The sequence below is a fragment of the Equus quagga genome, chromosome 7 (assembly GCF_021613505.1).
Source record: "Equus quagga isolate Etosha38 chromosome 7, UCLA_HA_Equagga_1.0, whole genome shotgun sequence".
NCBI classification, from domain to species: domain Eukaryota; kingdom Metazoa; phylum Chordata; class Mammalia; order Perissodactyla; family Equidae; genus Equus; species Equus quagga.
In genome coordinates, this window is record NC_060273.1 from 100,537,114 (window position 1) to 100,554,064 (window position 16,951).

Below are 16,951 nucleotides of genomic sequence, written 5' to 3' on the forward strand. Positions count from 1 at the left end.
AATATAGGGCTGAACAGGGATTAGGATGGAGTAGGGCTAGTACCTACAAATAGTAGGTCACCTCTGATACGCCTGATGATCTAGTTTCATGCCATTTCTATGTTTATTTCTCTTTAGATGTTTATAAAATCTTTTACTAATGCTGCCACTTTGCTCTGTTTTGGGTGGTAAGGAAGAACAGTTGTCCATTCTTGGGCCACAATGTCAAAGGAGAAACAGCTCTGCCTCTTCATGGCCTGGGAATGGTTGCAGGGATCATTAGAAGGAAATCCTGAAGGGGAAGGTGAATCATGAAGGATAATAATTGGGATTATGAGGTTCTGTTACATCATCTGTTGTAGAGATTCTCCCTCTATTGCCAGCCTTGTAGGATAAAAGATGTGTTTTTATTAAGGGAGTTGTCTATTTTCTTATACCTTTCTGCTGATTTGCTCTGATGTTGACTAAGTTACACCCTTAGAGTCTGTTCCTTTGGTTTATCCCCAAGAAGTGGTTTTGTCCTCATTTATTAAACGCAAAATACCAGAGAACATAGTTAGCCTTATCAGTCATTCATGCTGTCTATCAATAAAATTATCAGATATTTTTCTTGAACTGGCTCTAATGAGGGAAAGAGCCAAGGAGAGATCCTGAAAGACAGAGGTGGAGTGAGGGAGAATTAGAGCTGTGGAAGAAACGGAGGAAGGAAGAGGGAGGTAGGGCTTATGAAGAACATTTTGTTTGTTTCACTTCTGCCTACACCTGGTATAAAGCTCCCATTCATTGAGTAAGAGATAGATCCATGTTTCTTAAACCGGGCCTGATAGGCTTGTATAGTTTTGGGAATTGTGAACTGAGGTCTTAGAGTTGGAATAGGTCATATGGCCCAAGGAGGCAAACAACCAAGGAGCACCAGCCATCTGAGGAGTTCCTCTAAACTGAAAGATAGAGACCAAAACAACTATAAAAGGTAACCTAAGGGGAACAGAGACTCTGCAAGGGGAATCCTGAAAAAAAATCCCTTATTAACACACTCTGAAATACAGGAGAAAATATTGTATCCACAAAAAAGAACAGAGTAAAATTTTTTAAAACTCTGAAGAAAATATAGCATAAATGATAAACTTGGCACAAAGAATGAGAAATAAAGATAAGAATATCTTCCAGAAAGAGGAGCAAAGACACAAAGAAATATAAGCTGGGAAAGAAAATTAGAGAGCTAGTGCAAAATGTCTACCACTCAAATAATAGGTGTTCTGGAAAGCAAACAAAGAAAACAGAGGGGAAGAAATCATCAACAAATGGTCCATGAAATTTCCCTTCAAACTGAAGGATGTGAGTTTCCTGATAGAAAAGGCCTACCAAGTATCACCTACCACAAAAGATAAAAGTTGACACATATCATTGTGAAATTTCATAACACTAGGGACAAAGAAAAGATTCTTCAAAGTTTCAGAGAGGGAAAAAAAACAGGACAAATGTAAAATATTTCAAATTGGAATGGCTTTTGACTTCTCAAAAACAGTGACAGATATTAAATGAGTACTGTCTTCAAAATTCTGAAGAAAAATTGTTTCCAACTTAGAATTCCTTACCAAACTATTAATGCAATATAAGGTTAAAATATAAGTGTTTTCATGCATGCAAAGTCTCAGAAAATTTACTTCCCATGGCTAAATTCTTCGAAATCTACTATACCTCCAAAAAAAATACTTGGAACCATGAAACAAAGAGTGAAAACAAATTGAAAGTGAAGCATAATGGTTATTGGAAGCAGTCTAGACTACAGGAGGTCAAAAATCTCCAGGAGAAACTTTTCAGACTAAATTTGACAGAATATCTGTACATCTTCAGTTATTGAGAGGCGATTTAGGTAATTGGCTAGGAATTTGATGCTGAATTCATGATAAATAGAAAAATAATTAAAAAACAAAAAAATATTATCTTAGGGAAAACAAAAATTGGTCTAGAAAAGAAAAGTAGTCATGGGCCATTTGTGAATGTGTAGTTTACATCGTCATAATTCACGTAGTCATAATTTAAAGAACAAATATTGATTTCCATATCAAGTAAATGATTAGATATTAGGACATATGTTCTAGCTGAAAACAATTTAAAAAGCTGAAACAACTATATTTTTAAGTCCTTCCTTTAAATATTGAATATCTAGCAAAATAGTAAAGATTTTATGAGTTTAAAATCTAAGTGAATGAGGAAATCTGGAGCATAAAGCACTTTTACCTTGAGATTATTGTCTGAACCTAGTAAAATTGAACTTTGAATTACATGACCTTGTGGGCTCTGGGAACAGAAGACAAATTCCAAGGACTGCTAAGGTGGGGAATCTAATAAGATATAAACTTTTTTCAAAGGATAGACTACGAGAGGACTCTATCTTCTATGTAATGTTGAACCATAAGTACACCAACACATATACAACCCTCAGAGTATTCCCAGAGAAATTACCTTAGAGATGAGATAGGCAGTTCTAAAAGAATATCCACAAGTAGTTTTCCAGGGAATTTGGGCAACTCAGTATCTACAATTACTAAGTGTATAAGGAGACTACATACCAAAAGCAAGAATTAACATTAAGAAAAACCCGAGATTTCGTTTATTGGAATTATCGGACTCAGAATATAAAGTAATAATGTTTACTCTGTTCTGAAAGAAAATCTAAGCTAGAAAAAGAAAACCAAAAAAGAACAAGCAGATTTGAAAAGGAATCAAATGAACAATTAAGAATGAGAAGTGTAATAATTGAAATCAAAATTAACAACAAATTAGTTAAAGATGAAGAGAAAATTAGTGAACTAGAGGAGAAGTTAGAGGATATCATTTAGAAAGTACAGAAGAAGAAAGAGATATAAAATGTAAAATTTGAAAGAGAGATTGAGTCAAGAAAGTTTAACCTAAAGTTGGATTCTCAGAAGGAGAGGAAAGAAAGAATGAGGCAGAAGCAGCATTTAGGTAATGGCTAAGTATCTTTGAAAACTAATAAAATATACCAACCAGTAGATTCCAGAACCCCAATGAGTCTGAAGCAGGAAAAAGGATAAGAAATATACATATCAAGTAACATGATTAGATAATCAGACACATTCTGGTGAGCCTATAAAACACCAAAGACAAAGAGAAAATTTAGAAAGTATTTTTTTAAAGAGGCAGATTACTTTCAAAGGAGCAGCATTTAAACTGAGAGCTGACCATCAAGAACAATGGAAGGGTGGCTGGCCCCGTGGCCGAGTGGTTAAGTTCCTGAGCTCCACTGCAGGCAGCCCAGTGTTTCATTTGTTCGAATCCTGGGCGCAGACATGGCACTGCTCATCAAACCACGCTGAGGCAGTGTCCCACGTGCCACAACTAGAAGGACCCACAATGAAGAATATACAACTATGTACTGGGGGACTTTGGGGAGAAAAAGGAAAAAAAATAAAATCTTTAAAAAAAAAAGAACAATGGAAGGCAGTAGACAGTGGCATTCCTCTGTCTTATATGTACTGAGAGAAAAATAACGTGACAACCTAACATACCATACCCAGCAAAAGTATCTTTCAAGAACCAGGATGAAAACAAAGACACTTAAAGACAAACATAAACGTAGAGAAGACCTTCATTAAAAGGAATTCTAAGGGATATATTTCAAGCAAATGAGAGTGGTTCCAGATATAAGTTCTGAACTGCAGGAGAGAAAGAAGACTAATGAAAGTAGTAACTATGTGGGTAAACTTAAACAGTATAAAACAATAAAACTTTGTCTTGGAGTTTTAAAGGAAAATACAACAATAATAGCGTATAAGTTGGGAGTAGGATAGAAAGATTTCAAGTTTTCTGAGGTCCTTATATTGTCCAGAGATAGGTAAAGATATTGATAAACTTTAGATTTGGATAAATTATGGATGCAGGTTCTAATTTCTAACATAATTGCTAAAATAGAAAGAAAGTGTTTAACTCTCAAATCTATAGATTTGAAAAGTGGAATGAGAAAAATTTTCAAGAAGGCAAAAAAGAGAAAGAAATTTAAAACAGGTAGACATATAGGAAGAACAAAATGAGATCAGAGAGATTAGTCCTTGTATTAGTAATTCAATTAAATGTAATTAGATTAAATTCTACACAATTAAAAGACCTGGATGTTAAGAATGGATTGTAAAAATCAGTTTGTAGGCTGTTTACAAGGGATAAATCAAAAACCAATGAAAATAATGAAAGTAAAACAATGGAAAAATATTTGTTAAGCCTTCCTCACCAAAAGAAGTGTGGAGTAACTATAAAAGTGGAAACAAAATTGCCTTTAAGTTAAAAAGCTGTGTGTTTTTTTGTCCCTGACACCAACTACGTCATTCCAATACCAATTCTCTGATTCTCTGACACCAACTGAGTGTCCTACAGTTCAATTCAATTCTGACACTACTTGGAGTAAGCCCAGACCCACCAAGTCAAGGTCTCAGTCCCTCAAGACTGCCTCCATTTCAGACACCCTGGCCATCAGGTATCCCCAGGCTACCTGCACTTCTGCCCAGCTAACTATAGATTTAGGAGTTCCCATGACGCTCCATCCCCACCCTCAGGTTCAATAAATCCAGAATGACTCTCAGAACTCAGGAAGGCACTATACTTACTATCACAGTTTATTATAAAGGATACAAATGAACAGCCAGTTGAAGAGCTGTATAGGGCAAGGTCCAGAAGGATCCCAAGCACAGGAGCCTCTGTCTCTGTGGAGCTGAGGTTCACCACCTTCCTGGCACATGGATGTGTTCACCAACTTGAAACCCCAGTGTTAAGGGGATTTTATCAAGATTTCATTATGTTGGCATCGTTGATTAAATCCTTGGCCATAGGTGATAGAACTTAGTCTTAGCCCCTAGAATTCCCATACTCTTCCTTGCCTTGAATCATCCCATTAGTATACAAAGGACATTCTTCTCACTCAGGAAATTCCAACGACTTTAGGAGCTCTGTGCTGGGAACAGACAGCAAAACCCAAATATATATTTTTTATTATACCACAAGAGCCTTGTTAGATATAGGCTTATTTCAAAATGGTGAAGGATTAAATTCACCAGAAAGATGTGAAAATTTTAAATTTGTGTATGCCTAATAAAAAAAGCCTCAAAATACTTAAAGCAAAAATTGACATCTACAAAAGAAATACACCAATCCACAATCATTATGAAATATATTAGTATATTTCTTACTAATTACTAGAACAAGCAGACCAAAAAAATAATAAGGATCTGTAAGATTTGAATAACCTAATTAAGAAGCTTGATATATAAACATAGAAAGCCCATTCCACTCAACAACTGCAAGATACACTTTCTTTTTAAATATACGTGGAACATCTGTAAAATTTGATCATGTACAGGCCACTAAACAAGTCTCACTAAAGTTAAAAGAATTGAAATAACACAGACCATACGTTCTGAATACAATGCAATGAACCTATAAATCAATAACATTGCCAAAACCCCATAGGATAGGAAATTAAGGGACATACTCTTAAATATCCCATGGGTCTTAGACAAAATTATGAAAACTCAAAAATAATTTGAATTAAGAGATTATGAAAATATCGATTGAAATGCAACTGAAGCAGTATTAGAGGACATTTGATAACTTTTTGCGCATATATTGGAAAATAAAAGAAAAAAGGGCTGAGTTGAGCATCCATTCCAAGAACTTAGAAAGAGAACAGCAGGACGTTGAGGGTATTATGCTAAGTGAAATAAGTCAGAGGGAGAAAGTCAAATACCATATGATCTCACTCATAAATAGAAGATAAAAACAACAAGAAACAATAACATAGAGACAAAGATTGGACGGGTGGTTACCAGAGGGGAAGTGAGGAGAGAGGAGAATGAAAGGGGTAATTAGGCACATGTGTATATGGTGATGGATTGTAATTAGTCTTTGGGCGATAAACACGATGTAATCTGCACAGAAATTGAAATGTAATGATGTATGCCTGAAATTTATGTAATCCTATAAAGCAATGTTACCACAATAAAGAAAATACCAAAAAAAAAGAAAGAGAACAGCAAAATAAACACAAATGAAATAGAAGAAAGGATATAATAAAGAGAAGAACAACCATTAATGAAATAGAAAGCAAGCATACAATGTAGAGGCACAGCAAAGGCTAAAGATGGTTTTTCTAATAGATTTATGAAATTGATAACTTCCTGACAGAATGCTAATGTAAAAAGAGAGAAGGCACAAATAATTGTTAAAGAAAAAAGTGAAGACCTTTAGAAAGCAAGGATTGATTGCTGAGTGGGAAAGTTTTACCGCCAAGCAGGCAACCCAATCGAGCATGGAGTCCAGGAAGGCTCTCCAGGTTGAGGTTTAGGGGAGGAGACAGGAAAGGACTACAGACTGTCTCAGACCTCTATTAGGGAATGGAAAACACCTGGGAGCTGTTTGGCAATACATGGGTTTGTTGGTTGGCTACACACTAGGCTGGCTCAAGGTCATAGGCTATGTAGGTATGGTATGTGTGTAGCAGGAGCAGGGCATCCAGGGCCTCTATTTGCACATGTGGCAACTGAGTCAAGATTGTGTCATCCAGCCAGGTCTACAGTGTTGTTGGCAGGCTAGGTGGCCAAGGCAGGGTTTGTTATAACCACTATCAGGAATGAAAAGGAGACATCGCTACAGATGCTGCAGACATGAACCAAAAGAAAATATTATGATCAATTTTCTGCCAATATATTTAAAACTTCAGAAGAAATAAGGGAATTTCCAGAAAAAATATAACTTACTAAAACTGATTCATTAAGGAATATAAAATCTGAATAGTTTTACAACTAAGAATAAAATTAAAACAGTAATTTAAAAAAATCTTTCCACAATGCACACTCCAGGCCCAGACAGCTTCACTGGCAAGGTCTACCTAACACGGAAAAGACAAATAATTCCAGTCTCATATAGACTCACACATAACCTTGATACCAAAATATGACAAGGACAGTGTAAGAAAGAAAAATTATAGGCCAATTTTACTTTTGAACAGAGATGCAAAAATCCTAAGCAAAATGCTAGCAAATCAAAATCAATAATATATGAACAAGATATCACATATTTTGATGATGTTGAGTTTGTCTCTTGAGTACAAGCTTGATTTAACATTAGAAAGTTAATATAATCCACCATATTTTTAAAACTTAAATGAAAAATATCAACTTTTCAGGAATAAAGGATAATATGATTCTAGTTTTTGCTAAGAACTGGGATAAGAATCGTTTTTTGGTATTCCTGTTTGTATATTTCCTCCTGTGGCATTTCCCATTTTGATTAGGCCAGTTTTCAGCCAAGAAATATGAGGAGCCCTGTGGGCATGCCAACCGAAGGATGTGTGTGATGCTTCTCATCACAGAGAGCAGGTCCAGATTAGCATTATCCCCATTCAGTCTTCCATTCATGTACTTAAAAATTAGTGACTACCAAGGGCTTACTGAATACATGGCTCATTAATATGCCTTGTAAGAGAAAGATAAATTGATCCAAAATACAGTCTCTGCCTTCTAACCCAGAGAGACAAATTTTTAAAAACAAAAAAATCTTAAACTCTTGTGGACCATAGATGTTAGCCCCCCAACCCCATACCAGCTTCAGGTTCAAGTGAAACTCAATTAACATTTCTTTGTTCTAATGCCTCTTCATTATAACACTTTCCCTAAACTCTCCTTTGAATTCTTTAGCCCTGAATCAACCCTCTTGCTTATCTCCTTCGTATATTTAGTTCAAACAAGCCAAAATAATAAGTGGCCAAATATTATTTTTGTTTTTTTTTTTTTTAAAAAAAAGGTTAAAGATTCTTGCCTCAGCTGTGCTTTCATAACTAAATTATTAACTGCCAAGGGGCAGGCACTGCCTTTTATATTAAATTTGGTGAAGAATAGAATCTCAGGCTGGAGAAGAATTTCAAAGGTGATTTATTCCAGCTCTCCCTTTGGTTGTCTCTAAACTAGCTTCCATTAAGTGCTCCCAAGCCTGTGCTTAAATACATCAAGGAGTGTTGAACTTACTTGTACAGAGTGGGACATTAAGAAATACCCACTAATGATGGTGATGTAGATAAGCACACTTCAGTAAGAAAAATGCATTTCTTCATTTCTTTCTTCCTTGTCACCTATCAAGAGTCTTGGGGTGGGGGTGGGGGGGGGCAAGGGACTTGCATTTCAAGATACATCTTCCATTCTATTCCCAATGTTTCATTGAAATTCAGTACATTGTTCCCAGGAAGGATACGTGTGACATATATTCAAAATAGGACACTAATAGGCTCACTTCCTGAAGACAGCCAAAGGCCAAAGAACTGACTTTTATCACACGGGAGGTAGTATTATTCACCTCCCCTTAGTAAGACATGTGCTTTGAGTTGCTTTTGTTTCTTCCCAAGAGAAGGATAGGTGGGCTCTGTTTATCTATCCTTTCCCACCCAATTTTCTTTGTGACCACAGACACAGATTTTAAGACAATTGGCCTGTGTTTGCAACGTAATTTGTGCTGGAGGAAGCTAGATGTCCTCACGGGAGTTGGGCTTTGAATTTTGTACCAAGCATTGACATTAATAAATGACTAAAGACACATATGGTGATTCTGTTTTGGACTAAACGATTTACTGCTGCTTCTGTTGATGTCAGTATTATCTAGAAATAGTAAATGTGCTATGACAAGAAAGGCTGACACCTGGCAGCCAATTTGTTCAAATTCTCCCATGCTTCTATCAGTGTGGTAGTTCTAAATTCAGACAGTAGCTACCTCTGGAGTTTTGAAAGGTGTATTTTCTCTCTTGCCACTGAGGGTAATAACGTAGGCAGTGTTCTGTAGACAATCCACATACATGAAAGATCAATGACCACTAAATACAGACAATATCATAAGATACTATTAATACAGGCTCAGGATCCCCTCAGCACTCTGCATTGTCATCTGCCTGTGATGTGATGAGAGGCCCCAGCATTCAAATAAAGGAGGAAAAGAAGGAATGAAGGTAGAAAGCAGAGGGGTGGTTAGGATGGCCAGAGCACAGAGCTGATGAATAAGTCATAACTGCTCTGCTTTTGAGCTGCCACTGCTGCTGCTTGGCTGTGCAGATTTCCATGGTGCTGGCCGCAAGTCTTGGGAAGGCCGGTTATGCTCTGGAGATAAGAGTTGGCCAAGTAGAATAGGAAAGCACAGTCTATCAAACCTAATAACCAAAGACTTTGACTTTGACCCTGACCTAATTGGCTATTTTCATTGTCTTTACAATAACGCTAATATTAAGTAACTAATGCGATTTTAGCCACTGGTTAGGTGCCAAAGGTTTGTTTTTTAAGAATTGGTAATTTCAGAAGCTGGGAGAGAGTATACATTTCCCCCCTATATTTGTTCCCTATTAATTTGTCCAAAATGGATTCCAAATAACTAAAATTGTGAAGTGTGACCAGATAATTGCTAACGTTTGTTGCTCAGTTTATCCTATGCCAGAGATTGTCTAATATGTTCAACATATTTTAATCTTATTCAATTCTCACATCTCTGTGTTATTATCCTCATTTTAAAGATGAAGAAACTGAGACTTAGGTTAAATAACTTGCTTGAGGTCACATAGCTGGAAAAAGTAACTCTTGATTTGACCTCAAGCAATTTGACTACAAAACCCCAGCTCTTAACCACTGTTTTATGCCAATGGCAATGTCTACAAAACTAAGCTGAAAGAGAGAAAAAGGTCCTTTTCTAAAAATGGAAAACATAATTTAGTCATTCATAGGCTGTGGCTAGGACGAGATAAGATAATATATGTATGATGCTTAGAACAGTGCCCTGCTCCTAGTGGCTTTGAACAGATGTTATGTATCATGATCGTTGTTGTTTTCTTTTTTTTAAGGAAGATTGGCCCTGGGCTAACATCTGTTGCCAATCTTTCTCTTTTTTTTTCTCCCCAAAGCCTCAGTACATGGTTGTATATTCTAGTTGTACATCCTTCTAGTTCTTCTATGTGGGACACCACCTCAGCATGGCTTGATGAGCAGTGTCCAGGTCCGTACCCAGGATCTGAACTGGTGGACCCCGGGCCGCCAAAGTGGGGTGCGTGAACTTAACCACTATGCCACCAGGCCGGCCCCTGTTGTTACTATCTTTAAGGTGAATTTTAGGTGTTCTAAATGCTTTGACTTGCCTTATTCTCACAGGGGGCTTGGCCTGCTGGGAAGGTGGCATAGTGCCTTTGGTGAATAAGCACAGTAATTGCAGACCTTGGAGCCAAACGTGGGTGGCACCTTGAGGATGGGATTAAAGCACTAACATGTAGCTGCTAAGTACCCAGCAGAGCAAGGATCTCCGTGTTTGGCAGATTTTCTGTTCCAGCATTCTCTCTGAGAGCAGGGTTTTCCCAGTGATGCATTTTATAATCATGTCAAAATGCCACTTGTTTCCTATGCTTTTCTGATAAGTAAAACATTTAGAATCTGTGCTATGCCACCTTCAAACGCTAAATATTCTGGTTTTAAAAGTGGGTGGGGCTGGCCCCATGGCCGAGTGGTTAAGTTTGCCATGCTCCGCTTTGGTGGTCTGTAGTTCACCAGTTCGGATCCTGGGCACAGACATATGCACCACCCCTCAAGCCATGCTGAGGCAGCATCCCACATAGAAGAACTAGAATGACCTACAACTAGGATCTACAATTATGTACTGGGTCTTTTGGGAGGGAAAAAAAAAGAGGAAGATTGGCAAGAGATGTTAGCTCAGAGCCAATCTTCCTTACCAAAAAAATAAAATACACCTCACCCCTTACTTAACATGCCCTATAGGATTATAGTAGTGGAAATGATGGCTTCCTTGATTCTGTGTGCACAGAGACCTCTAGACCCAGGGAGTGCTTTGGCCTTTTGTATTTAAAGAGACGCTGTGCAGTCAGTTTCCTTCCTGGCCTGGAAAAAAGTGCTCGGTGGTTGTTATGGACTAAATGTTTTTGTCCCCCGCAAAATCATATGTTGAAGCCATAACCCCCATTCTGCTGGGCTTTGGAGATGGGGTTTTGGGAAGGCAATTAGAGTCAGATGAGGTCATGATGATGAGGACCTCATGATGGGATTAGTGTCCTTATGAGAAGAACATCAGAGAGCGTAGTGAGCATGCGGGACAGCAGAACTGAAATGAAGTTCATGTTAAGGGAGAGAAAGCACAGCCGTCTCCCTGAGGTCAGCAGGCTTTTTTTGAGATCAGCTAGGGAGTGAAGCGAGGTTGGCAAGAGGCTGTGTGTGAGCCTGGAATCGTCGGGTACCATCGGGCTTCAAAGGGCAAAAGGAAGATGGTTACCAGACCCACATTTTTGACATTTTTCAGTGAGATCATCCTAACTAAATAACTAATTTTTGCCTCAGGAATGTTGGGTTTTATCCAGAAAAAAAAAATGATATGAAGGCAGATTAAAAGAGAGTAATAGGCAGAGTCTACTGAACTGAAAAAATGCACTTCCCTTTTTGGGGTCCATTGATGTGGATGCTAATATGATTGACTTGGCTCCTTAGCAGAAGATCTGAGTTCCTCAGCATCATTTCAACAAAAGTTGTTGTGGTGATAGTGTGAGGGGCTTTTGATCTTGCTGATTAGCATGGAGCTTGGCTAACCTGATTATATGACTCTGCCAGAAACTGGGTTTGGGTCTGTGAATACAGCATAACAAATTCAAATGACGCTTCCTTCGGCCACCTCTCCCCAGAACTGTTGTATTTTATTATCTGAAAATGAGGCTCCCTGTTTTCCTAAAGAAAAAAGTTGACATGTATAATTTATTTTGATTTTAAAAATTAGCCTCCACGTTGCTTTTGCCGGTTAAGAAGTGAAACCCTATGATACTACAACCATAGACAATTTAGCAATCCATTCAGTAAATGTATATTAAATGCCTGATATGTCGTGGGGGGTGTGCAGGGTGCTGGGGATATTGTGGTGAAACATAAAAGGCAGGGGCCCAACCTTATGCCTGTTTGTCTTGTGTATGAGATATAAGGCCATCCATGATTCAACATGTTTTTCAACTCTGACCTCCATCAGTCTTCTTGCCACATGTTTCGGGGGCCAGCACAGAGACTGTGAGGCAGCCAGGCAGACGACAGCACATTCGGAGGAGCAGGGGCAGGGAGGGCGGACCTCCCGCAGTCTATGTTGAAGGAAAGCAAAACCGCCCTTGCAATACAGTTGATAGACTTTGATATTAAAATAAACTTTGAGCAATTGCAAACACGGGCAGAATTGTCTGCTTTGATACAAAGACATGTCACCCCAGTTATACAACACTGTACAAAAAGAGTGTTGGGTCAGACTGACTGAAGAAGGTCAGCAGAACTTGATTCATAGGGGGAAACCATCTGAAGTGGTTCCAGACAAAGACAGTTTTCCAAATCACATTGACTAAATTCACCAATACCTAAAAAGGAGTGATTGGACATTCATATCAGAACTCGCTGTACGTAATGTTTGCTATATGTAATTATATTCAAGTAAATTATAGAGTAATCTGTATATGGTCTCATTTCATACTATAAATTAAATCATTTTAATGAGTCCCCTTTTTTTGCCATTAAAAGTCATGTATTAAAAACCCACTAAAATGAACCTCCATGGGCAGGGACTACTATTTATTGCGCTCATGGCTATCTCCCCAGTACTAGCACAGTGACTGTGTGTAGACCTTTGCCATGTTTTCTGCTGCCCAGGACTTTTGAATTCTCTTCCCAGGTTTGGGAAAAGTCTCACCTCATAAATCCCACCTCCCAGAGTAGAAGCCAGAAAACAAACTTCCCAGCCTCCCTTGCAGCTAAGACAGAGGCATGTGACCCGGGCTCCACCAACCAGCTGCACCACCAGGGGCTTCTATTCAGAAGCAAGCAACACAAGGAAGCTGGCTTTACTCAAAATCCAATTTTTCTAGCAAAGGTGACAACGGAAGCATCTGACTTTCTCCTCTAGTAAGCTTTTCCTGAACATTCCCCACCCCTCTCCAGGGGGACTGGGTTAGATACTTCTCCTCTAGATCTGCTTTTTCATTGCACTTTACCATTATATTATAATCATTAGCATCTTTTATTAGGTTTTAATCTGCTGTAATAGTTAAGATAATACTACCTGCTCTCACAAACAAACCAAAAATAGACAGTGAATCAAACATGAAAGAAGTTGCTCTTTTCTAATCCCATAAAGTCAAAACAGGGTACCTGGGATCAGCAGACAGCCTTGCTGCAGGAGATAATTCAGGGATCCAGACATCTTCCATCTGCGGCTTCACCATCTGTATCACATGGCTTCCAGGGGTGTCCTGCCCCTTTGAACCAGGCCGGAAGGCAAAGGGCGTGGAGAATCACACACTGGGGGTTTTATGAGCCAGGCGCTGAAGTGATGCTTATCGCTTCTGTTCAAATTCTGTTGCTCAGAACTCAGCCGCATGGCTACACCCAACTGGCAAATGTGGTCCAGCTTCCTGTAGCTTCTTCCAGGTAAGAGTACACTGACAGTAGAAAATTATCACAAAAGTGCCGTATCTTAACTTTCTATCTTCTCACTTGCTTCCTTCTTCCTCAACTGGGAAAAAGGATTGCAGTAAGTAAGCGAATCATACAGTAAGCCTGTGTGAATCAGATAGATGTGGCTCTGATCTGCATTCCCTTTTCTTGGCTCTTCCCTGATTTTTTGCTAAGCATTCTGTTTGGGGGACACATACACACTGGGTAGTTATTTCTGAATGCTTTGCCTAAAACTGCTTTTATCTCCAGGCTCCCCATGTGTCATATGAAAAGGAAAGTGCTTAGCATGCAGCCTGGGCGCCACATGTGTTCTCACATGCTGGCTCATGGAAGAGTTAGGAGGTTCCAAATCTTTGCCTCCTGGCCACCCACAGACTAATGAAGGAAACCTCTTTCTATTTTCCCTGCCTCTCCTGGACCTAGGTGCCCTATCAGCAGCCAAGGAGAGCTGGGAATACGACTCGGGTGCCAGGGATCTCCAGAGCCCGGACTTGCAGAGTCAGTCGGCCCTACAGAAGCTTCTCGGGTACGGCGGAAGCTCTTTGCATCAGCAGGCTGCTGCTCTCCACAAGCTGCTCACACAGTCGCCGCATTTTGGCAACTCGGTAGGAGGAAGCTATCTAGAGCTGGCCAACACGGTGAGTACTTTCTGGTTCAGAGAACACATCTTTAGGCCTGTGTGAATTCCAATAAAAATATTTTAATTTTGAGCTCCAGGGGACATATCGAATATTGTCTTTTTTATTGAGCTAAACATGGTACCCTTTCCAGCATTGCCAATAATGTTAACGGCTCCAAACACTTAAGAGTAGTGACTTCACTGCCATCATTGAGAGCAGAGTGGACTCCTAAAAGGTGTTTTCAGTCTGTATCTTGTATGGATTTAATTACTAGAACATCTACAACAGCTGTTCCACAGGTAGAGCACTTCTGTGGTACCAGACATTACAAATTAGTAAGAGGCAATCCTTTCTGTTCCCTAATTTGGACTTTATTCACTTGAAAAACAAAGAGGACCACATTTCCTTGAAAGTTTGATTATTGTTTCTGTTTGTACTTTTAAAATATTTTCTGTTGAAAACTGTGGAACAACTTAGAATTTCATTATGCTTGATTTAACCTTCCCTTTTACCTTGGGATGAATCATTACCTTTGGTAACCTTTGGGTGAAAAGCTATTGTCTTCCCTTTTAACTTGGAGCTGGGGAATGAGGGTGGGTGGCTGAGGGGCTGGGCCATTTTGGGTAACAGGCAGACAGTTTATAAGTTGAGATTGCTATCCATCCTCTGTGGGAAAGGTCTGTAAGCCTAGCTTGCTGTTTGAAACTGAAGTTTGAATAGTGGAATAAGCATCTCAACAACTTCACTTATGTATATTTACAGTCTGCTTTGATGTACCAGTGGTTTTCAGACTTTTTGTGTTTAAAGTACATTTTCCAATTCTGACATTTTTGGTGACGTGTTTGAAGGAACCAACAATTCTAAATATGCCAGCAATGATTAAAATACAATCATCAGACAAATCCCAATTAAAGGACATTCTACAATGTCCTGACGAGTACTCCTCAAAACTGTCAAGGATATCAAAAGCAAGGAAGGTCTGAGAAAGAGAAACTGTCACAGCAAAGATGAGCCTAAGACGATAGGACAACTCAATGTAACGTGGTACCCTGGATGGGACATTAGGTAAAAACTAAGAAAACTTGAATAAATTATGGACTTTAGTTAATAATAATGTATCAATATTGGTTCATTAATTATGACAACTGTACCATAATGATGTAAGATGTTAATAATAGGGGAAACTGGGGGCTAACCCCGAGGCCTAGTGGGTAAGTTCTGTGTGCTGCACTTGGGCAGCCCAGGTTCAGATCCCGGGCACAGACCTACACACTGCTCATCAAGATATGCTGTGGTGGCGACCCATATACAAAATAGAGGAGGACTGGCAACAGATGTTAGCTTAGGGTAATCTTCCTCAGCAAAAAAATAATAAAAATAAAGATAAAAGGGGAAACTGGGTGTAGGGTATATGAGAACTATCTTTTCAACTTTTCTGTAAATTTAGAATTATTATAAAATTAAAAATTTATTTAAAACACACATATACACACAATCACTACTAGGGTATGATCATGTCTCGCATAATCTGTAAAAACACCCATAGTTATTGCACTGTTTGTCACTTGGTCACCCTTCAAGGACATTCTTGCTCAGTTTGAGTAGAACTGTGAACTCTCCTGATCTTGCCTTCCTGCATGCTCAGGAGACTGGGCAAGTATCAGTAAATATATGTCATCTTTCTCTGGCATGGACACAGACGTAGGCTATGCTGTTCCAAGTAATTTGCAGCAAGTTGGACTTTCCGCTGTACTATATTAGCTCAGCCTTTTTCAAGACATGCCATAGCAAATGGGTTATAGCAAAAATCACTGTTACATGTTGATTGAAATTTAGCAGCATCTGCTCTGAGGGGTTCAGGGTTCATGGCCCACCAGTTTTCTGCAGTAAACCTACGGGTTCCAGCCTCTGTGTGATTCCTTGGTTCTTTGCCTCTCCAGCAACCTCTTGGATTTTATTCTGTTCTCCCATCTCTCCTGATCAGAGGCAGCTCAGCCCCTGGGCTTCCCATAGCCAGATTCTTTATGTATTATTGGGAAAGCTTTACAACTACTGGAACTCTGCCTGAGATGGCCTCTGCAGAGGCCAGTTTGAGAAACATTCCCTTAAATGTTGAGCACCCAGCTCATATGGGAGTGTTCACTTTAGTAAAATTCATGAACTATAGTTTGCACCTTTTCTATATGTATATGTCTTTAAAAACGTATGATAAACACATAATCAATAGTGGTGATTGTTCATTGGAATACATTGAATAAGTGAAAGAAAAAAAGCTGTAACTCCACAAATGAACAAATAGAGAAAGTTGTACACACTCACTGAAGGTGAGCCCATGGTGAGAACCAGACTGTAAATGCAAATGCAGGCACTAAAGTCTATGACAGTGATTACATTATACATTTCTCATTGAATTGAAAAAACTGAATTTTACCATTTACCATTTAAACTCATAGACCTGTGATGGTGTCCTTGGACCCTGTGGTAGAGTGCATTTCTAGCCCCAATTCTTCATTCTTTCCCGTAGCTTGACCATTTGTCGTGTGACTTTGGAGTCTCCTGTCAAACGTGAGAAATAGTAAACTGTTGTTTTACCCACTGCATTTAGGGTGGTTTGTTTCATAGCAGTAGTTGACTCAGGGTCTGCTCACGTGGGTCCGTGGGGCCTAGTTTGAGAAGCACTCCTTCTCGGTGGCCAAAGAAAGCAAATTGCCTCTCTAACTGCACACTTGGGCAACCCTTCACTTATATACTCACATTAGAAATAATTTATATTTCTTCTAAAACAAATCCTGAACTAATAAAATTAAGTTCTGCTTCTTTTTCTTTTAACAGCTACCA

At 38.9% G+C, this 16,951-nt stretch overlaps 1 protein-coding gene across 3 annotated transcripts in view; it reads left to right on the top strand.

Moving 5' to 3' along the window:
- Positions 1 to 16,951, top strand: part of MCC (MCC regulator of WNT signaling pathway) — a 411,658-nt gene that overhangs the window by 93,674 nt on the left and 301,033 nt on the right. For all 3 annotated transcript variants that reach the window (XM_046665743.1, XM_046665741.1, XM_046665742.1), the window contains exon 3: positions 13,917 to 14,131. In XM_046665743.1, the coding sequence (XP_046521699.1) occupies positions 13,917 to 14,131 (215 nt within the window). The remainder of the gene's footprint in view (positions 1 to 13,916; positions 14,132 to 16,951) is intronic.